The sequence below is a fragment of the Astatotilapia calliptera genome, chromosome 1 (assembly GCF_900246225.1).
Source record: "Astatotilapia calliptera chromosome 1, fAstCal1.2, whole genome shotgun sequence".
NCBI classification, from domain to species: domain Eukaryota; kingdom Metazoa; phylum Chordata; class Actinopteri; order Cichliformes; family Cichlidae; genus Astatotilapia; species Astatotilapia calliptera.
The window spans coordinates 11,550,724-11,573,903 of record NC_039302.1 but is presented as its reverse complement, the minus strand read 5'-3'; the positions used below and the strand labels follow the sequence as shown (position 1 = coordinate 11,573,903).

At 42.6% G+C, this 23,180-nt stretch overlaps 1 protein-coding gene across 3 annotated transcripts; it reads right to left on the bottom strand.

Moving 5' to 3' along the window:
- Positions 1-2,464: 2,464 nt before the first annotated feature.
- mapk6 (mitogen-activated protein kinase 6) lies at positions 2,465-17,892 on the bottom strand. Of its 3 annotated transcripts, XM_026163819.1 has the most exons (9): positions 17,675-17,892; positions 16,191-16,388; positions 13,010-13,956; positions 12,569-12,886; positions 6,456-6,600; positions 5,918-6,082; positions 5,586-5,781; positions 5,291-5,408; positions 2,465-4,921 (listed from the first exon to the last, which is right to left on the bottom strand). In XM_026163819.1, the coding sequence occupies exons 3-9, from the start codon at positions 13,244-13,246 to the stop codon at positions 3,824-3,826; spliced, it is 2,277 nt and encodes a 758-aa protein (XP_026019604.1). In that variant the 5' UTR covers positions 13,247-13,956; positions 16,191-16,388; positions 17,675-17,892; the 3' UTR covers positions 2,465-3,823. The 3 variants fall into 3 exon arrangements, with proteins under 3 accessions (XP_026019604.1, XP_026019594.1, XP_026019585.1); XM_026163809.1 differs by lacking the exon at positions 16,191-16,388; XM_026163800.1 differs by lacking the exons at positions 16,191-16,388; positions 17,675-17,892 and adding an exon at positions 14,726-15,159.
- Between the last annotated feature and the right edge of the window lie 5,288 nt (positions 17,893-23,180).

Below are 23,180 nucleotides of genomic sequence, written 5' to 3'. Positions count from 1 at the left end.
TTTTAGGGCTCGCCGTTGAAGGAAATTCTGTGGAAGCTTAAGCAGTTCCTCATCTAGGAGTTTTAATTGGCTTCCCAGGAAAGAGAATAGCATTCATAACCTTGAATTAGGAGGCGATGTGGTAAGCTACTGTCAGCTGATTGATGGTGAGTTGAGCCGCTTATCCTGGTGCTGCTGGATTTTATTTTTAACCTGGTGGCACCTGACAGGCCCAGGGCATGAGGAAGACCTCGGGTGGGGAATGACAACAGAGGATCGACACATAAATCTAGGCAAATATGAAGCTGCAGTAAAAAGAAAAAAAATACTGCAGAGGGAAGATGTGGAATACGTGCTGTTGTGGTGGAAAGAGTGCTTTCTTCAGAGTGTTTGGCCTACATTTGGTTGTTGGGCACGCCTCTTACTCTTGCACTTGATGCAAATCAGGTGTTGGCTTTCATCTCAGTATTCAAGCAGGGTTTAATCACAGTGGCCGCGTCTTGTGTCGTTACTAGGAAGGCAGAAAAACAAGACAGAGCTGGCCTAATTTTTTCGCAGCACGAAGTAGCTGCGGTGAAAAATCCAAGCCCAGCTGTAGCTGATTACTGAGGGACAACGGGTTCCAACCTTTGTACCACGATCCCCCCCCCCCCTCACTCTCTAATATTACTTTAAATTACTTTAAAATAAAGACTCTTGCCTGCTCAGAGGACTGTGCACACTGTAAGGCAGTATTAAAGCAGTTTGCCCTCAATGGGCAAACAGTAACATATTAAGAGAAGCCTTGCCACTCAAAACAAACGCATTCTAGCCAAGAGTCAGCCAGAGGCTCGTGAGCTCTGGGTTAGAGACGTGCTTAACTGGGTAAAACAGCTTCTGCGTGACCAGACTTTATATGCTTCACTTCACTTTGTGGATCACATTTAAAAATGTTCAAATGGGGATTTCAAGTTTTATAAAGAGAAAGAGCATTGGTGTGTACTGTGACCTGGGAGGGGCTCTTTTACCCTCTAAGGGTGACTCAGTACTGTAAACTAGCAACACAAGCACTGCACATAACTTATATAGACCACGAACATCAAAAACACACACTTTGAGAACAAACCACAGGGATTATGTGTGTGCAATAGTGTATTACAGTAACGTAACAGTGCCGGGTATCACGGGACAGCCTGTCACTCAATCAGCCTCACACCCAGTGCTGTCCCTCTGCAGTGTAACGGAGGAAGAACCGCCGTTTACGCAGCATCCCTCGCGTCGGTTATCTGTCCTTCGCTACACCACCACACTCCTCTTCCCCTATCACAGACAGGCTGTTTCCCTGTGATATGTTCATCCAACTGTTGCGCTCAAGTTCTATAAATGTTTTTTACAATGTTCACGTTCATGACTTGGCACGGAGTGGCATTGGCAGATTTTGACAACTAGATAAACTGTTCTGCATGTGATGACATACACAGTGGATTAATGCTGCCATGTTTTGGAGAACAAAGCGTTTCTACTGCCAGAGAATAAATGAATAAAAACTGGGAGGCGCTGTCACAGCAAGAGGATCTCCAGGCGGGGTCCGGAGTTTCTCCCAGTCCCCGTGCCTACACAGAATCTCTCCAGGTAGTTTAATTAAGATGTGAATCGTCTCCGTTTTCAGCTCTTCGATAAACTGGAAGTACCCTGCCTTTTGCGCCATGTAGCTGGGATAGGCCTCAGCTCCACTGTGATCCTGGACATCATAAGCAGTTAAGAAAATGGATGACTACAAACTGTAGACAACCGTGTTTAGCGACTAAAACATTTTCCAATGCTAAAAGAGAAATGCCCATTCTCGTGCACAAGTACTAACTTGTTTAGAAAGATTTGGCTTTAAGACAAAATCATGCCATCCAAGAATATGAACCAAAGCATCCCAATCAGCCCACTGGTTGATTAAAACTGGCTCTACCTCACTTAGAATCACTGCCTTTAATGTGAGCCAGACAAGCTTGTCTTTGCACATTTTAGTACACCCACCCCCCAAAAATCCAAACAACCCTACGATCCTGCACGATTGATGTGAAAATGAACTGTCAGAGTGACTTTGACAATGTCACCACACCCTACAAAAACCTATTATTTCTCCACAGTCCGATTTCATCTCGTGAAGTTGTTCCCTAACAGGAAGTTTGGAAATGTAGTTATGCTGCGTCGGTGTTAGAGAACAGGACTGTAGAATGGAAAAGTACTTGTCGTGTAATCCTGCTCGCTTCTCTGTAGCATTTTATATGAGAAGCAGGTGGAAACCAAGTTGGCAGCTTTGAAATATGGTGGTCTCAACCAGAGCTACATTTAGCTGGTGATTCAAATCCCGTGTCCCCAGCACTTCCAGTGAAATCCAGTCTGCTTACTTGGACTTTAAAAGTGGCACGTAGATTTGGCGGCACGTCTTCTCCAAGGACCAGGTTTATGACGGGGCCAATCCCCGATCAAGAACAAGGAAGAGGAGGCTAAACTCTCTGCCAATAATTTTTATTGAGATATTTTGTAGAACAGGGGAACCAATGATTACAAAAAAAGTCCGTAAGTGTTCTACATGCTACACCTTAACCTAATTTCATCATGCTTGCCTGGAAAAAGTACATAGAAATTTAACAAACAAAAAACAAAAAAGTACAATTAAAACTGACGTACATTATACTCACCATTAACTGTACCTTTCTCCTGCCTCCATGCACGCAACTTTAATTTTATTTTATTTTTTTACATTTGGATAAAAAAAAAATTAAGACTTTTAGGCGCTTCTTTAAACCATAAAATAATTTTTTTCTCCACTAAAGACAAAACGCACCCATTTTTTAAAAAAAAGAAAAAAAAAAGATATCCATTAGAACAGTATTGATGGAAAATGGAAAGCCTCGACTTCAACATAACACATGAATATGCATCCTACCTTAAAACAAAAGAACACTTGCACGCCCGTATAGTGCCAAAAATGAAAATGGAAGTCTGCCCAACTCCTCAAATCTTCAATAATCACATTGAAATAACACATTTTGATAAAATAAATAGCGCACATTTTGCTAGAAATAAATAAATGATTACTGAAACACCTCACTATGTTAATTGCTAAAGTGAGACAGATTTCATCTACGCGACCACTTCATTTCATGGTATGAGGATGGTCATGTGTGTAAAGCACTAGTGCGGCTTCGAGTGTCTCTCGCGGCTGTTACCTTGAGGTAGATAACACATTTACATTAACGCCTACGATAATGGTTGCTGCTGGCATCATGTGTCAGATTTACAGTATGAAAGGGTTTTCAAGGAAGCTTTCTTCAGGGGAAAAAAAAAATGTCAGAAGGTCAAAGAATATTTTAAAAAGAAGGAAAAACAAAAAAAACATGACGAACAAGACACCCCACCCCAGGAAAGGCTGTTTGAGAGCACTTTAAAACCCCACAGCAATGTTAGCGTCTACCTTCCTTCTTTATGTCACACCCAGAACGGCCAAACTTCATCTCTTAAATCCTCTCTACCTCATCCTCCCTCCTCTAGATACTTCTTTCCCGCTCCTCTTTCATCTACAGTACTTAAATGTGCGACTGACATGCCAGTATAGCAATGAGGGTGTAGACATTAACCCATGAAGGCCTGGTGATCAAGGCTCAGAGTGATGATCAAAACTCTTTAAATAAAATCACCCTTTTCGACTCTTTAAAAAAAACAAACAAACAAACAAACAAACATAATAATAACAAAAAAAAGGTATGAAATGATTCAAGTACAGTATACCATATTATTTTAAAAAAAAAAAAGCAACATAAAAACAAAACTGCCTAGATTTTGCACTGTGAGGAAGATATACATTTCCTTAATTAAGATGTTTGAAGATGCTGCTGTACGTTTTGTGGGCAATTTGTGGGGAGCATTTGACAGCGCAGGGGGTGAGGGACGCCTGGATGGATTTTAGAGGCAGTTCATCAGTGCTGTCAAAGCCAGGAAGGGCCAGAGAGTCCAGCTGCATATTGAGCACAATCTCCGTGCTTCTGTCAAGGAAGCTCTCGTCTAGCTCTCTCACCACCGGGGACCCAATCTGCGGGCTGGCAGTCTCGGAGACGGCTTCTTCCCTCCTGCTGAACAGGTGGTCCAGGTAGCTGGTGTAAGGGCTTTCCTTCTGGAGGTGGTCCTCTTTGCCAATGTCCCAGCACGCTTCGTCTATCAAAATGCCATTCTCTCCGACCGTGTCCCCAGAGCTCTCCCAGGGGCGAGCAGGCCAGACGCAGTCCCCGCCGACCACTCCCAGCCCTCCGCCACCTAGCTGGGCGAGATTTACCAGGCACTTCTCCTCCTTCTCCTGACTTATGGACTTGGACATAGAGGTTGAGCGAGGAGCCTCGAGCTGGGAGACAGAAAAGTTGAGCTCGTTCAGGAGGCCCACCTCATTCAGGAGCCCCACATCGTTGAGCAGGGTCACCTCCTGACAGGGCTCCGGCTGCAGGCTCAGCTTGATGGTGCTGGCAATGAAGGAGTCAAAGTCAAAGCCTTGGTTCTGCTGGCTCTGAGGCTTTTCCGTCTGGTGTTTCTCTTGCACTTTGTCCTTCTCTACAGGGCTCTTCTCTGCCTCCTTTAATGCGATCTGAGCCTTTACCAGCCCGTTCTTCTCGCATTTGCTCTTGGACTTGCGGTCTGCCTTCTCCTTGCTCTGCTGCTCCTTCCAGTTGGAGAGGTCGATGATAAGCTTGGGTTCGTAGTAGTGGTTGACTTCACTGTCTCTCCAGATGAGGTTGTCCAGGTAGGAGGGCGACACAGCCTTGTAGTTACAGGTGTGGCTACACTGCAAGTCACAGTATTTGTTCTCGTGGTGGTCATCCTGCCAAGATCTCTCTAGTGGGAATGGGGTTGAGTAGTCGAAGGACGGCTCGTCCAGGAACTTCTCTCGATCTCCATCAGCATATTTACGAGGATCCACCTAGAAAAAGACAACAGCTACCTTTCAGAATCTGATCATTTAAGTCAGTACTGATTTAAATCCAATTTATATTAGTAAGGAATGAGCTCTCTTGCACCTAGCTTTTTTCAGACATGGATTAAGCCTATCCAAACAAAAATACATGTAAAATTCAAGGAAGGCCGCCTCTGAAATAATGTTTATTTATGTTAGCAATAAAGCTCAATCTATGAATGGGAACCCGGCCTTAAGGCTTTTATTGATGTATACCGCTTTAAGATCAATCCAATACTTGCTTCCTTGCCCAGAATTAATCACCCTTAAGGTTCTGAAAAAGCAGTGAAAATAGTTTTGATAGTAGGTTTGAAGCGTTTGTCAAAAATAACTCACCTGGACGACCTCTTCGTCCGTTACATCGGAGAGTGCCCTTGGGTCAACCTGAACTTCGTCTGGGTCATGGGTGCTGTGCAAGTGCCAGTCAGCTTCTGAGAACTGGCTCTCATGATACCTAATGGATAAAGAAATAGAAAGACTTCATTAGCAACAGTCATATACAGACTAAGTTTGCAAATAAACTCTAGTCAAACAGTGAGAGCTGCTCACTTGCAGCAAGCACAGCAAAACAAATTCCGCTGAAGTTAATCCCAAGAGAATATGTGAGAGGGAAATAAGTGAGAAGGCACACCTGTCACAAGTGTGGCTGTGGCTCTGGTCCATGAGCAGGATATCATCTACCTCATCCTCAATGTGAAAGGGGTGCAGAGACACAGGCTCATCCAGGGGGAAGGAGTAGTCAGCCATATAGGGGTGTGCCAGGGCCTCTTCCGCAGTCAGACGATCCATGGGGTTAAAGGTCAGGATCTTCTCCAGGAAATCAAGGGCTGTAAAGGAGAAGGACAATGAGATTATCAAGCTGGAAATACGAGATGTGATCTATGAAGTACACGACCATGACCCTGGGTTCACAAGCACTTCATAAGGCTCCAAGTACTTCTGATTAATTAAAGTGGTACTTACCCTGCGGACTGACATCAGGCAGCAGTTTGGCCAATGGTGTGTGAGGCTTGGTCATGTCATTGCGGATAAAGACGGGAATTACGCTATGGAGCTCCTGGCGGTCTTCGTCTCGTAGTACAGGGATTGACTCCAGGATCAGCTGCATCTGTTCCAGTTCGTGAGCTCCTGAAACAGCAAACAGAAATATTATGGAGTTTTTTAGAAGAGAACCCATGACTCAACTTCTGCATGACTGAGGGAGTTTGAGTGAGGCAGCCTCGATTCCCATGATCTGCTTCAGATCATGGGAATTGAGATTTCATTTGCCTTGTGGTCAGCTCAAGGCTGTTTTAACAAGAACAGTCTCTCCCTGCACCGGCCGAATACGCAAAGTCAAACCAGACTGTCTGGTTTACCATGTGTTTAACAAACAAAATTAGCATATGTGTCATCACACCTATACTTGACATTTAACTCTGTCACTTGAGCCACCTTAAAGACTGATTTTACACAAGGTGTGAGGAGTGAGTCTGACATAACAAACTGAGTCAACATTTACCTGCAAACAGGGTTTTCCCTGTGAGCATCTCAGCAAAGATGCAGCCAGCAGCCCACATGTCGATGGCTTTGGTGTAGTTGTTAGGAGAGAGCAGCAGGCGAGGAGATCTGTACCACTTTGTGACAAGACCTTCAGAGAGATGGCCCTGTCGTGGTGGGAAACCAGACATTAATTGTAACCCTCTAAAAAAATACATTACAGTACTGGAAATAGTGCAGCATTATCATTATTATTATTGTTATTATTATTTTTTTATGAGTGACAAGTTACTTTCAGTTTGTTTTCATTCAGAGGTAAGATGCTCATAAGTCTGCAGTGATTCACAATAAAAGCTATGTAGAGCTGGGCGATAGAACGATAACGACATGTATCGCGATATAACTTTTACTCGATAGAGAAATTAAGCTATTGCGATAGACCTCGCCGCTCTTGTCCTCAAAAAAAATAAAATAAATAAAAGGTCAGCCAATCCAAATTAAGTAGCGCAGAGCTGAACCAATCACAGCCGCAGCGTCACGTCGCGTGACTTGTTACGTACAGCACAAGTGCCAAGCCGCACGTGTGTTTGTTTGGGAAGCAGCCAGCGGGTAATGGAGCCAGCGCGTAATGGAGGAAATGAGTGTGCTGACTAGAAAAATCAACCGAGCGTGACCGAAGAGAAAACAGATGATGGTTCCAATGCCGGAGAGATTGTCGAACGGAAGAGCCATAGAAGTTCCGTAGTGTGACGGTATTTCGGCTATTTCAAGTCTGACAAAAAACAGAGTAGCGTGCACTGTAAATTGTGCCGAAAGCAAGTCTGGAAATACAATAAACTGGTGCATGCGTCACACTGTGCGCCACGTTATTGTTTCGGTGAAATGAATTTCTACAATACTGTTACTGTTAATTCTACTCTCTGCAGTGTTTAAATGCTTACATATACACACAGTTACTGTCCGTCCACACATACGACTCGGTTCTGCTTCTATGCCCCAGCTTTGTTTACTTTTTCCCACCGAGGCTTCTAGACTTCTGATTGGCCAACATTTCGGCACGGTTAGGAATCTAGCGCCACCTGCTGCTTTGGCATGTTCATAGCAGCGTTTTCCTTCATTTCTGCCTTTATGTGTGGACGGGATTATTTTTTAAAACGAAAACGGAAAATCTCAGTTTTCAAAAATACCCGTGTACGTGTGGACGTAGCCTCAGTCTCTGACTGGAAGCGCTAATTCGTCATTCGGCTTTTGTCAGACTAAAGTAACTGTTAAAACTGTTTGAAAAGCTCAGCTATACAACAAGGAGAGATTGAGAATTTCCTTTTAGTTCTCAGTTTATTTGATATTGACAAAGTTAGTCAGTTTTGTCTGTTCTTCTGTAAAACAAACTAAGATTTATTTTTAGAATTTATATTTTGTTTCTAAGTGGAATTGACAATTTAGTCTGTTTTGTTTGTTCTATTTTGAAACTTAAACGCTTTAGCGGCTGCCTTTTGTGTAGTTTGCAATATTTGCCTTTATTTATCTGAAAAAGTCTCATGTTCCTTAAGTACATCTACCCTGTTGAACTTATTATGGGAAATAAATATTTAAATAAAAACAAGCTGCTGATTATTTCACATTTTACTTGTGAGCAACGGCACATTTAAATCTTACAAATATAGTTATTTGGCTTATATCGTGATAGATATCGTTATCGCCTGAAATGAAAAAAAAAAAAAACATATCGTGATATGAAAAAATCTCATATCGCCCAGCTCTAAAGCTATGATTACCCTTGTTTCATGTACCTCCACGTTTGCCACACAATACAGGTAACAGGAGATGTGACACTATCCTGCAAGTCTGTGCTAAACATTCAGAGCCCTGTGCCATCTCCTTAACAGCCGTACTCTGTGCTGGTCACGTACACCACACAGCATACAAAGACCCCCCGCCCAAAAAAGAAGAGACCAATGAAAAGAGGGGAGAGCAGGCCATGTCAGCAGTCTGAGCAGGATAATACCCCACTGCCACTAACCTGCACTCAAACAGTGCCTGACTAGTCACAAGGCCAGGAGGGCACCAAGCATAAAGGAAGCTGACCTCTGTATGTGTGTCTACACACTCAATGGGGGGAGGGGGAGTGGTAAAACAACACCCTTGCTGCGCTCTTTTTTCCCCCCCACATGGAGTGGTAGTTTGTGGGACCAAAATGGACTGCTCACCACTGTGGGAGGCTCCCATTTCTGCCCAAATTTAGCCACAAATACTTGATGTCATCCTATCCTTAAGTGCCTGCAAGCCCTTGTTTTGATGGGACCTATAAAGATTGTAAAGAGGTGGGGGGAATTAAGAGATAGTCTGGCACATAGACAGGTCATACCTAGTGACTGGGACCAGAACCCATTCTGAGAAGCAGCTGGTAAAGCCGACCTGTGAGATTGTGTTTACGGGGGAGAAACACACACAACCAGCTTAACAGAGAATGTAAATTAGGTTAGCTTGAAAGAGTCATTGCAGAGAGTAAGGACAATGCGTAATGGACTCTGAACTAAAAGGAACAGATTAAAGTTTGCCTACCAGCTAAGTGCATAAAGTGCATTAGGTGAACCTTCCAGCTCAATTCTTTTACAGATTTTCAAGCGGACCATTCACCATAAAGCTTTAAAGCATTAACAATGTCAGTACCTCCAGCAGCAGCTGGTGAATAACTTCACTACTGGATCTACAACAGCTCAGGCTGACATTTAATGATTCACAACTAGGCCTCTCCATGTGACAGGCTGTGGTTAGTCAGAGCAACCTCAAGCAGGTTTAACCAGATGTCAGTAAAGGTGGCTTCTGGAGAATCAGAAAGATCCTCCCCCACCTCCCAATCCAGGATAAAGCTGTTGACCGAAAAATAAGTAATCAATTTTGTTGCCAATACAGATTCACTTCCGAGTTCAACTGTCAAGTACTAAATGAGGAGGATGTGCGCCTAATAAATAAGAAAAAAAAAAACATTTCCATCTGGATCTTTGGCTTCTCTGAATAATTTGTGATACATCTGCTTGCTGCAGAACAAGATTAAACTACTGTTTAAAATCAAGAAAGTACAGGGTGGAATAATCAAAACCAGCTCTCTAAAACTCATTGAGCCTGAAGTCAACTTTGCTGCATTTATTCTGAATCTTGTAAAGTCTGGCACCAGACAGGCCCAGTGGTAGCTAAATAACTGGGTCAAGTATGCTTTTTATTGCAGCTGTGGCTTAGAATTGTTCACTTTGATGAATGTGTGGCAGAAACAAACCTTGTGAAGGTCTTTTATAACATTCCTAACAACGTCACGGCTATCACCTCTATAGCATCTCAAATTACTGAAAATTATACCAAACCACAGGCAAGCACAAGATCACACTTTTTCAATATTCAATAGTCTGACAGGCAACATGCAAACAACTGTTTCCACAGCACAAAATTATGCGAATGTCTGACAAGTTTGCCACTTTTTTCTAGGCGTCATAAAAAGACAAACCTTTAAATGGTTTGCCAAGCCAAACGATCTCTCAGTGATAAATCACAAGAATAGCGAAGACTAGACTGGATGTCACTTCTAGAGAATGTATTTTTGACACACTCAAACTGCTTAACTTAGACACACAGTAAAAATTGTTAAAGCCTCAGCAATTCTTGTTTAAAACTGTTAAAAGCTTCTTTGACTGACTTTTGGTTCAGCTTAGTCTCTAGCTAAAGTTTGGGACAAGACTGAAAGCGAACGCAGGCTTTAGATCAGCTTCAAATAAGGCTCTGAGCAAGGCTCCCACAATGAGACAAAGGGCTGGCTGGGAAAAGGAGGGGAACTGGGGTTGGAAAAGTTGGATGAGTACACGTGAATTTTTGTCATTCTTGAGTATGAGCTACTATTAGGCGAGACCTCAAAGCTCACAGAGACAGAAACTGTTTCCCCACAGAAACAGGTAGTTGTGCTTAAAACAAAGCTATGCAGGATTATTAAAAGCCTAAAGGGAACCATGAGCTGTTGATGTCTTTTAGCCAAGGCATTATAAGAAAGAAAAAGCGTGGGAGGAAAGGATTAAACAAACGCCTGGTGAATGCACCACTGATGCATGAATCCAAGATCACATTACCGAAGCTAAACTAGAAACTGAAGTTCACTTGAAAAATAGAGCTGTTTTTTTTTTTTTTAGAAATGATGTTATTCAAATACATTGCACTCCAGCACTGCGTCTCGGACCCTATGCTCTAAGTAGAGGGTGGTCGTGAAAGAGCATTTGCCCCCCAGTGAATGTGGCATGTGGTCAACAGTAAAACCAACTGTTTTTTTAACACCTTCACGCTGTGCCACTGGTGTGTTATCTGGGGGTGCCAAGTTCATTTTTAAACACGCCTCATTTGTTCTTAGACACTCACTTTAAATGAGTCTAGGAGCCATAAAAAGGTGGTTGGTAAAGATACTAGCTTAACTTTGCCCCTTGGTACAGCTATTATCACAAAAACAATGAAAAAACCCAAAACAAAAACAAAACAAACAAAAACACAGTAAGGAGAGCTTCATGGAAAACCAGTTAGTCAATCTGACTATAGCGTTTCCATCTTTGAGCAAAACAGCAGTAATTTGCTGCAGTACATCTTTGAGCTCTGACCCCAGGCAAGCAGCTTAAGGAGGGAAAAAATAAAAACTTCTCTAAAGCATCTGGCCTGCTACAGACACTAAACTGTGAAGCTCTCATTCCTTCCCAGCAACTATTACCTTACTCTTCCTAGTGCGCAGTGACATACTGTCTCAAAAGACATGACTCATATGAAAACAGTCAGAGCTGAAAATGTGACTACATGACCAAAACGCAGTTTTCGTATTTAACTGGCAATTAAGCCAGTTATGGTAAACAAGGGTGCGTAAGTCTATTTCGAGGGATGCATTGTGTGGCAGGAGCCTGGATGAGTAATGGATATGAATGAGACAGTACCATCCAGTGAGATCACCCATCACTTGAGCCCCATTTCCCTTCTGTGACTAATCCGAGACACATGCAAACATCTGACCACCTTAGCGCCTCAAGAAGATCCGGGCAGAGACACAGAGGGAGGGACAGGCTTCCCAACCTAGATTTCCTCACATTACACCACCATATGGCCATCAACTGGAATTTCCTCATCCCTTTATAAAGGTGACAGCAACACACAAGAGCTACACAGGCCTCCCACGTGGCTGCAATTACACAGGCTGATCTATACTCTTCTCACACTGAAGACAGAAACAGCTTCTTTAATGCTACAATTACATTGCTTCACAGAACAAAGGTGGTTTTATAGAAAGCATTAAAATGTGTGCATTCAACAGATGGCGTGCCAGCATTTGGCTTTCTAAGCACGTGTTTACAGTAAGCATCTTTCAGAAACCAGTGAAAAGCCATGAACAAAGAAAACAGCAAGGGACACAAATGTCTTCACTTCTAAAAGTCTCATGCATGAGAATTTGCTTATTGGAGCAATGACCTCATGCAAAGAGAACTCATGCAAAGCATCCTCCTTTCAGATGTAACAAATCCTCAATTTTTATTTTTTAAGAGCAGGATGTCCACAACAAATTTTTGCAGCCTCAAGCCTTCGTCAGTTTTCTCTAAAAGCTGATGGAGGCGCAACGTTGAACTCTTCCGGTTTTGTGTCATTGTGAAAACATTACACCCCCCCCCCCCCCCCCCCCCCCCCCCACACACACACACACACACACACACACACACACACACACACACACCCTCCGCTGGAGATCCTATTGTAGCACGTCTTAATTAAGCCACATTATCACAAACTAATCTCCAATTCTTATCGTCTATACTTTTACATAATGGAAAAAAATGTTTCCCACGGCTTTGTTTTCAACCCTCACTTATGAGAAGGGAAGGCGAGGCCTTACCTCAAGGAACCACATCCTTTCTAGCTCACTTCCTGCTCAAAAAACTGCGTCACCCTGGGGAGTACCACATTACTGGGCAATAAACATCTCGTGTCAGAGCAGCAGAGCACTCGTATATGGGCAAAGAGTTCACCAGCGCTGCTATATTTGTTCTGCTTTGCGCTGTAGCCTGTGCTGCATTATAACCACCCATCATAAACCACAGCAGACCAGCAAAACTCTGCAATTGGTCTTACCTTGTGAGAGTAGTGAGGGTCCATAATGCGTGCCAGTCCAAAGTCCCCGATTTTAAGTACCAGGTCCTCCGTGTTGACAAACAGGTTGGCAGGCTTGAGGTCACGGTGCAGCACATTGGCAGAGTGGATGTATTTAAGGCCCCTGAGGAGCTGGTACATGAAGAGCCGGGCGTGATCCTCTGAGAGAAGGCCCCTCTCCAGTAGCTGACACAAATCAGTCTCCATGTACTCTTGCACAATGTAGACCGAGTTGACCTCCGTAAGAGACACCACATCCTCTGTTAGCCTGCGACCGCTGGGGCCCAACGTCTCAAACACCTAGTTCCATAAAAAGGAGGGTATGTGTTGATCATGAAGTCTTTTCATTTTCTGTCACAGCCAGATAAAAAAAAGATAGCAACGTTTTCTTTTTTTTTTTAAACTTTGAACCTCCCAACATACCTTGACAATGTTGTCATGGTCGAGGCGTCTGATAATCTTGATTTCCCGGAGGGCGTGCTTGACGCTCTGGGGGTCAGTCAAGATAATTTTCTTCACGGCTACACGCTTGTCACAGTCAGTGTCAACTGCTGAGAACACGAGGCCATTCCCTCCATAGCCCAGAGGCTTCAAGTCCATGTAGCGAGAACCCAGGTCAAAGCCGTGGATGTTCATCAATGACTCAAACTTCTCTGCCATGACTTTTTGTTTTTGTGGGCTTCTACACCAAGCTTCTGCTATCTCTAATGTTAATCCTCTGGCCCGTTTCAAGCCCAATTTTCGCACTTAACAGAGGAATCCCCGCCCCCCCCCCTTGCTTCAGAGGTTCCGCTGACCCCTGTACAGACGACTACCAAGTCACCCCCTCTAGCTGTCACTGTCAGATGCAAGGTTTTAATGTGTAGTCAAAGTTTCCTTCCATTTTGAGTAAGGAGAGAAAATTTTAAAGTTGAATTCATCCTCCAATCCTGAATGTGTGGATATATTTAAATGAACAGCTCTAAGTAAACTAGTGTTTGCAGACGGCAAATGGAATGGTCTTTGAGGCAAATTAAAGCGCACTGGCACGATCTTAAACTATAAAAGCACGTAATTGCATCCTCACAGTGCAAATACATTCAGTGTATGACTGGTCCTGAGCAGCTTCATGTGAGTAAACGCACTGCTAATTCTTTTCTTTCTTTCTTTCTTTCTTTCTTTCTTTCTTTCTTTCTTTCTTTCTTTTTTTCCTTTGTAAATATATGTATAGATCTGTCTGTGTAGTTTTCCTGTCAATTCACGTCGTCTATAAAAATTGAAATGAGTCTGGCCTTTAAGTCTCTAAAGTAATTCCTCAGCCTCAATGATCAGGTGGCTCTAGCTCGCCACAGTCGCAATCAAAACTATCCTCCATTTTACTTGGATATAACCTGAAAGACAAAGAAAAACAAAACAAAAAATAAGTGTGAGAACACATGTATTGTGCCAGAGCAAACTGGGTTTGAGCCCATCATTTGACACATTGTTTCCGTCTTCTATGAAGATGTCTCACTCTGTAAGGCTGACATGTGTTAGGGATTTCCATTAAGCAACAAGCTGCCTCGCTCGGCCGGCTTTTGAACGCGGTGACATTACGAGAAGCTAACCCCTCCCCCGCTCCAGTGACGCGCCTGCTAGTCCGGTTTTCTAGGTATCGTTAAAATTAAAGAGATAACATTTAGAAGCTTCACGAAGATCAGTATCCACGAGAGTACACGAATACTACACATTAAAGACGAATAACCGTGTTCACAGCGCCTACTTTTGGCCCTCGCCCGGTCTCTGTTGACTAGCTCGCGGGGGAGAAAAAAAAAAGCGAAGAATGGCAGAGTAACGGCAAGCAAGCGAGAGACCGCCGTTGATCTAATTTAGAACATAACCACGACCACCCTTTGACGTTAACATGAGCTAAATTATATGTGGAAAACATATCTCACTACATCACTCATTTTATATACTTAAAAAAAACATCAAGCCAGCGAGAAATGTGCCGACAGCGCGAACAAAGGGGTCGTTGTTGGCGGAGGCTTCTGACTACGTGGTACAGCTTTCCTAGCGCTAAGCAGCACAAAGCCGACGTCGATTAAACGGCTCGAATAACAGCGAATCCAACATAACATGTACATAATAATCAGAATCTATATATAACATGTTACTCACGGTCCTTGTTTGTTGCATTAGGCGGGCTATAGTTTTAATCAAACCCAGACGAGGTTTGACTGCGACCCGCTCCCGGTGCTATGCGGATCTGTTGCAATCGCCATTTAGGCTAGGTAGAGAAAGGCAGCAGCGACGTCACAAGGCCACCTTCACTGACTGTCGGAAAGATGTCTACTACGACTACGAGTCTTCAACAAACAATTTATTTTTACTTATTTGTTGTTTTCCCCAGCTTTTAGTTGCATACTAGCAGTTATTTACAAATAAATATTCCTGATTTATTTTTAAAATTATTATCAACCCACTATTACATTGATAGAGTACTGTAATTATCTCTAGTTCTAATACCCTAACCCCACTCTGGGTTCACTGGGTTCATTATTCAGACAACAGCATGCAGTGAGTTGGCACTGCTTCATAAATAATGAAGTTTAACTTAGATCATTTGCATTATTTCTAAAAATCATGAATTAATCACCTCATGTTTCTGATCATTTTTATTATCACAGAAACACAACTGTGTCATATTACTCATAATACATGTATTGATATTTTAGCAGTGTAATGAACAATTAAGTTGGTAAGCAGCTGAAATGTCAGCAACTGGTGATTGAATTGGTTAAAAAGAAATAAAAATAAAAACACAAAAAATAATCTATTGTTTCCAGCCCAGAACTTTGACAGTCAGATATATCTGTATCTATATTTATAGGTGGAGCTGTATGCTTCGAGCAGTACTTGAATACAGCAGGAATCATTCAAAACATTTGAAGTTGGAGTTCATTCCAACTCAGTGTTTGTGTTTATAGTCCAAGTGATAGCAGCACTGTACCACAGGCAACCTCACCATCACTTACCTCATTATCACCTCTTGATGCATGCAAAGTTCAACCAGCCGTAACTGCAGGCCATTTTATAATAGACCAACCCCCAGAAGTAACAAACCTCTAGAAAGAGTTTTTTGTTTTGTTTTGTTTTTTGTCACTTGCTCTATTATGCAACGTAAAATGAGGATGCCACAAGATAATGGACCAGGAAGAACATTCTTTACCCAGCCTATTTGATCTCCTATCTGGAAATCTGGGGGGTGGAAATACTGCATTATAACCTGCAGAGCAGATACAGCTGTTCATTTTAGTTGAAACACCTCAGTGCATCATTTGCTTACACTTTGCTCTTTAGTATTTTACATTTAAAATTTGAGTTGTCCTCCAAATAGAAAATCATTGCCTATTTATTGCCTCTCAGAATTTCTGTTGAGAAAGCGTCATCCCTCTATTTTCCAACCATTGTTAAATTTTACTCAAGGCAGCATCAATAGTACGAATGGTATTATTTGTCTTTTCTTTGCAAAACGAAGCTGTTTTCTAGCTTTTTGTTTCATTTTATTTATTTATTTTTAGTGACGCGCAGTAGTGGTCTTGTCAGTGACTTAAAAAAAACAAAACCCGGACAGGTCACTCACATGCGCCATGCGGATTTACTCCCTTTGGCACCGACAGGGTGTTTCTCTTTTAGCGGCCCGACATCACGTCACATCAGATCTCCGCGAGGATTACACATCCCGAGGAAAAGAAGTGAAGAAATCAAATACGGCACTGATTTGATTCCCTCATTCTACGGATGGTCCCGCGGAGCGCCCGGTCCTCCCTCTCTGTGGATGCTGTGAATGGAGGGATGGAGAGGGAACGGGTGGGTGTGCAGGAAGGAGCATCATAGCCGCAGAAGTCTACATCAGCATCCGCATGCAGACCATGTGAGTGCCCATGTGTCCGACAATGCGGCTGGCTCTTACGGGCCGGGGTGGGCTCTGCGATGGAGAGAGAAACTACATGCTGCCGGAACGTGATGCGACTGAGAGAGAGAAATGTTGGGAAAAGACATGATATAGTTCACCGCTGCTCTGAACATCAGATTACGATTGGGCTATATGTTACCCCGTCCATTAATGCTCCCAAAGACGTAGAGCTATGTAATTACGTACTTTTATCAGCTATATTTTAAAAGCATAAAGACCTAGCTGAGGTGTATTTATTTATTTATTATTTGTTGGTTTGGTAAATCTATTATTTATAAGCGGCTTTTCTAGAAAAGATGAATGAAACTGCCTTTAGAAATTGCATTGAGTGTGCTTGTAAAAAGTGATGCAAATGTTCAGGTAGCAGCTTTACTGTCTTTGCTCCAAGTCACTTCCTTTGAGCTGATCAGGTAGAAATCAGAAAGAGAGAACTTCTCTTTACTGACATCTAGTCCTTTTGCACTTAACTCACTGATTGTGTGCGATATGTTGTCCCTCACCCCCACGAGTGCTCTTTTCTCTGTTGTATAGAGCCAAGAATGGAGGTCAGAAGATAAAGTCACATATTGTGTCTTTCATGAGACCCTGCCCTCACGTTTTGATCACGTTGGAGACAGAAGATCCGGACTTCTGTTACTTACATTTCAGTTATTAATGATATATCTCCGCAGGGTCATTACACTCTGTGCTCCGGGCTTCCTCTCTTTTATCATGAGATATAAGAGAACTGTTTCTCCAAGTCTTACACCGAAACGTCCGACTGAGATGTTTTTAATTTACTTCTGTTTCTGCCAGTCTTTTAATCATTGGCCCAACACAAACACAGCACTATTGCAGTCCATCAGTGTTGTTTGCTGCGCACAGAGTGTCTCATGTATGGAAAATGAGTGTGTGCACATGCTGTCAACCTGCTTGCAACAGTGGTAAGAGTCTCTTACTAAAACACACACTTTCACCTTTAAAGAGTATCTGAGTTTATCTCAGCTCCATTTCTGGACATTGCTATCCTCCTGCATGCATCCCCTGTTTTATTATGTTGAACCTGTTCTTCATTTATACAAAGTCTGCACAAAAACTAAAATGTCCTCAGCTCTTGTCACTCTCAAGCTTGCTCATTCCTTTATGAAAGAAAAAATCTTCTGATCTCTTACCATGGCTGAAATTCTCCAGTGACGAATGGAGCAACATGGTGCCTGAGTCAATAGTCCATTCAGAAGAGTATGTTTTATGTCCGTCACTCCTAGTCCGAAAGGCAGAAAGCTTGAAAGACCCAGTGCACTCCACCGTCTGTTTATATGTGTGTGAATGTATTCTCAGAGCCTTGGCGGTGTGTTATCCTACTCCATGTGCCTCTGGTTGTGAGGTGGAGCTCCATGGAAAGTTAATATAGGCCAAGCCGGAGAGGGGAGGAGACTGCACTGTGTATGGCTTGGCCTTAGACAGAGCAGTGTGTCAGACACACCGAATCCACCTTTCTCTGTCTCTCTCTCTCTGCCACTTTTCTTACTCTTTTCTCATTCTTAAAAAAAATCCCTGTTATTTTCAGACCTGCTCACTTGTATTTTGTAAAAAGAAAAAGAGTTAATTATCTGTAGCCTGTCCTGAAATAAACTGTTGCTTCTAGGCAAGACACTCAGGAGTTATTTGTCTTTTTTTTTCTTAAAAAAAAAAATCAATTTGCTTAAATGGGAGAAAACAGTTTTTGGTCACACATTTCAAACCTTGACTATCAAGTCATTGTTTGCAGACAACCAGACTAGATACATCTGCACAAAGAGACCCTTTTATGTGTGGGCATGTGGTGCATCCTTGGATGTCCTCTGGGTTTATTGCTCTCTTTCATTGTCTGTTTCAGTAAGGGTGTTCGTGAACTTGTGAATTTACAAATGCCAGACATCAGTCTCTGCTGATTCTACAGGAAAAATCATTTCCAGTTTTTCTCTTGCCCCACAAATCTGGTTTTGCCTTCCCTGAAACCTGTGTCTGTTCTCTGCCTAATCACAGCATCTCCCCAGGTCTGCTACTTTTTGGCGGTGCTCCTTCCTCTGTCCTGTCTACTTGTCGTGCAGCACGTCCTGGTGTCTTGACAGGCTGGTATGTTTGGACTGTAAGGAAATACGTGCATGCACATTTGTTTGATATCCAAACCAGACCGTTGCAGAGTCTGGACCAGCTGTATGTTATCAAAAATATGCATGTGAGAGCATGAGGTCAAGCTGTGGGTTAGGGGTTGTTTGCCTATATTTTGCTTTCTAAATCGTCACTTGTTTGCGAGGAATTAATCAATGGAGTGTAGTGCTTATGCTGCAAACTTGTGCGCTGCCATGAGCATTGCCTGCACGAGCAATGCTGCGCTCACTTGATAAACAGCATTGATTAATTAATCACTGATTACCCTGCCTGAGTGCAGTGAAAAACCGTTACATATCGCAGCTTACAGAAGCAATAAGTCCTGCTCTCGGTAGACTGACCAGCACTAATCTCTGATGCTTTTCACTACAGTGTCCTCTGTTATATAACAGTCTGCCTCACCGGAGCTCAAACTAAGGTGCAGAACGGCTCACAAAGGAGTTTCAACTCCCGCACCCTTGTAAATGACCATATGACCACAGGACGTGTACAGCAGCTATAGTCTGGTATTTCACAGTGTTGTGAAAGAGGCTGTGAAGTGTTTGTCATTGTGTCTCCAGTGCAAGGGGCAAATGTGTTTATGCAATGGCATGACTTGCATATCTTGACAGAACAGGTAGTTCTGTGTTTTAAAACCTTTTTTTTTCCTTTCGTGTATGATCACTTTATTTCCAAAGCTTGTTGTGTTTAAATTGAACTGAACTTCACTGCTGCACTGCTGCTCAAAGGTAAAGCAGCCAGCTGTATTGAAAAAGCACATTTCATGCATACAGGTAGTTTTGGGGTGCTGTAAAAAAAACAAAACAACACAGAACAAGTCAACAAATGCACTTTTTTGAATTTAAAAGGAAAAAACTTCAACTTAAAACCACATGAGGGCACAATAAAAAAAGTATGTTTATATAAAACTGAACAATAAAAATAATAATCCACTGACGCTAGAAAATCCAAGTGTTTGTGAACTGTCGGTCTGTCTTCAGTCTGGATTAAAGGAGCATATTTAACGACACTTAAGTTCATGTCAAGGACAGATGAGTTCTCATCCAGCTGTTCAAACGATTTACTCCAGCCGGAGATTGTTAGTGGGATGTGACAGTACGATTACGCAAGACACAATAGTGCCACCACCACTAGCATGAAAATCAGGCTGTTCTTTTTATTTCGTGGTTCAATTCTAAGATGAGACCACACCATGTGAAGCGTGTCTTCAGTATCAAATCAGCTTTGAAATTAAAAGATTGCAGAATGATATCTCTAGTGATTTTTAAATTAACACAAATTTCATTCATCGTATCAACCGCATGACCAAAAAGTGTGTCAGAATGAAATCTCTGCTTTCCACAAAAGATAGATTTTAAATAAGTCAGAAACTAGAACTGCAGATCATAAATGTGTAATCGTTTTGTTTTTTTTATCAGCATCTTTTCAGTGCTGTATTTTTGGAAGCAAAAAGTGCGATGAAATGCGAGGAGAGGAAAAGACCATCTGCCTTTCCTTTTCTTTTTCTCTCACCATCTGTGAGTGGAGAATCCTCACACGCAGGATTGCTGGGGGTATGAGCCGTCCGTTCTCTGATGTGATATAACCTGTTTTGTCTGCTCCTCGCCCGCCAGAGAAATGACAAATAGTACATTCTTGGGATACTCTGAAGTGAAATGATTAAGTGATCTGGCAGGTACACTGTGCGTATTGTGTGTTCTGTGTGCTTGATGTGATTGGATTTGTTTGTTATGGGGTCAGAGATAAAACTGGGTGTTTGGCGGTGATGTAAGAGGATCAGAGGCCCTGGAATCTGGAAGTTTCTTAACAGCACTAATGCAGAAAGCATTCACTGCTTATGTGTTTGAATGTATTCAACAGGTTCAGGTGAGACAGATTATTAAAAGTCACTGTCCAAACATCTGAAGCCGTATGGCAGGATATTATTGCATAATAGTAATCAAAAGCAAATAAAAGAGTAACCGCTGTATTGAGCAAGAGCATGTTGATTATTAATAGATTAAAATAATTCCTCTAAATGAGCCGGGATTCTGAGTACACCATAAACCTGAGACGAGGTTCATTTCAAGGTAAGTTGCTAAATGTTTGATGACACTTGAGTGGAAAGTTTGTTTTTTTTTTCTTTTCATGGCAATAAAAGCGTAAAGATTAGCAAACAAGGTCAAAGTCAGATGCTGACCATGTTTTACGCCACAGCAGTGCCAGAACAAATCCTGAAGGAGATCATAAAGCCGAGATAAGAGCATGCTGTCCACAGAAGACTGAGGGAGAGCTGGACTATGATAACCATATGAAGTATGACACACCTGCAAATGAAAAAGCTGCGTTTAATATCAGACATCTCGATGTGTGATAATGATACAACCACACACCTTTGTCCCGTCACTGTCTTTTTACTGTCTACAAGGTCTTATTACTCATAATATTTGGGTTTAAAATAAGACCAAGGACATCCTGTGCCATCAGTAACTCTCTCCTGTCTTGAACTTCTGCATTCATCTCCTTCAGTGTGATTTTTTTCACGTTTACAAGCTGAATCAGATGATTTTCTAAACTCGTCTATCTTATCTTATCTTATCTTGTCTTGTCTTGTCTTGTCTTATCTTATCTAAAATGTGTTTATGCTTATTTATGCCCAAAGGGGTTATGGTGCAGTTAGAAGACTTAATTTTGAATAATTACATAAGATCATCCTCATCTTTCCTCTCTGACTTTCCATCACACACACATTTCCATTGTCTGACTTTAGCAGCTCTCTCAAATCCTCGGCAGCCGCAGCATCAAGCTTCTTATCACACATCGGGGTCACAGCAGCGATGGGCATGGGATTAATTGGCTTCCTCTGTCACACCAGCATTCTTTAAAGACTGATCCCAGATGAGCCTGAATCTCACTTCAGCTTTCCCATCAACTAAACCCTCTCTTATAATATCTCAAAATTCAGGGGCATGGCAGAGTGGCTGGTGTGTTGTTGAGAAGCAATACTGGGCTATGAAGCCAACCAAAGCGTTGAGATTACTAGCATATAATCACACCTCGCTGTCAGTGAATAACGCTGCAGCTGCTCTTACCGCCCCGCTTTCTGAGCCCCCCTGCTTTGGCTCTGTGTGTCTGTCACTGCGGATCTGCGGATCGATGTAGCATTGGGGGGGGGGCAGGGTTAATGGGAAGCCCGTCTGGCCAATCTTGGCCTCACCTAGCTAGGCTGTCACTGGCATCATCCCACCTTCGAATACAAATTATTGGATAAAAGGGTTTCACATTCCTCTGCTGGGATTGGCCAATCGCATCGCTGGGATGACATCACAGGCCCAGTGCTGCAAGAAAATGCTTAGGGGTCCTTGTCTGAGACAAATCCTCCAAGGATATGCTGGGGTTTGAAAGTCAATATGAGCTTGTTCTCCAGTGACCGTAAACACAGGCTTGAAAGGGTAAGGGTTAGCCACAACAGGCACGTCTGTGACATCTGATTGATTGGCCTGTGTAAATCATCAATTATTAACTTGCTCTACTATGGCACGATGTGACCGGAAGGTGGAAAAACACCTTGCTGTTGTTTCAGGTCGATTGCACTTCATCCCTCTCTATCAGAGGACACTGAACTCGGGTTTGTTTTGCAATAACATGTAATCCTGTACCATGGAATGCCACAGCTCTTGGACCAACTGAGGTGTGTGCTCATTGGGTAATTTAGAGCCTTGAGAGTGTGCTTTACATGCGTATATATTTTCTTAGCTGCACTACATGCTCCACAGTACACCCTAGTGTGGGCTGAAAGCTTGGTGCAAGGTTTTTCAGTGGATAGGTCATTGCAGTTCAGTTCATCTCTGTTCCTCTGCACTGCTGAGGAATATATTGCATAATTAAAGAAATACAAGTGAAAAAGGATTAGGGTTCTTCTGTTGGACCCTTGTCTGCCTTATTCTTATCAGGGAGGATTACATGAGGCCATCAGGCAGTGCAGACTTCACCCAAAAATCCATTTAAAAGCTCATATGAGTTTGCAGTAGATTTGGGTTAGATGGGCTATAGGATAGTCCAGTAGTTACATAATGCCAGACGACAGCGAGTGCCCTGCCTACCCTGCAGTGCTCCCCTCTATTCACCAGAACCATTTCTCTTTCTGTTGAAATGAGCGAACCTCCACTGACGTAAATGCCCCGGTAATGACGGACAGATCAATAGAGAGGCTTTTGCTATGTGAATGTGCGGTATGCAGTCATGCATGCCTGGATGTGTTCTATATATAGCTGCTAATGAATGGGTGACTGTGTGGATAAATCAAGTGCCACAGACAAATCAAATGCTGAAGTGGCAAGTGAGGACTGATTCCATCATCCGTGGTAAATCCATCCACAGACCCTCAGGCAATGCAGACACATTATAAATACTTTCTCTCTATTTGTCCACATTTAAATTGTGAGGTTTTGCGTACCTGCAAAGAAGCTCAGGTGGTTTTATAGAAAAAAATTAATAAATAAGGAAATCCTGCCTTTCCAAGGGCATCAAGTCTTTTTAAAAAAATAT

Excerpts from the sequence above, each read along its gene's own strand:
- mapk6 (XM_026163819.1), bottom strand. The coding sequence starts at position 13,246 with ATGGCAGAGAAGTTTGAGTCATTGATGAACATCCACGGCTTTGACCTG. Across the intron at positions 6,083-6,455 it reads AGGGAAAACCCTGTTTGCAG|GAGCTCACGAACTGGAACAG; the intron begins GTAAATGTTGAC and ends TTGCTGTTTCAG. Across the intron at positions 4,922-5,290 it reads CGGACGAAGAGGTCGTCCAG|GTGGATCCTCGTAAATATGC; the intron begins GTGAGTTATTTT and ends GTCTTTTTCTAG.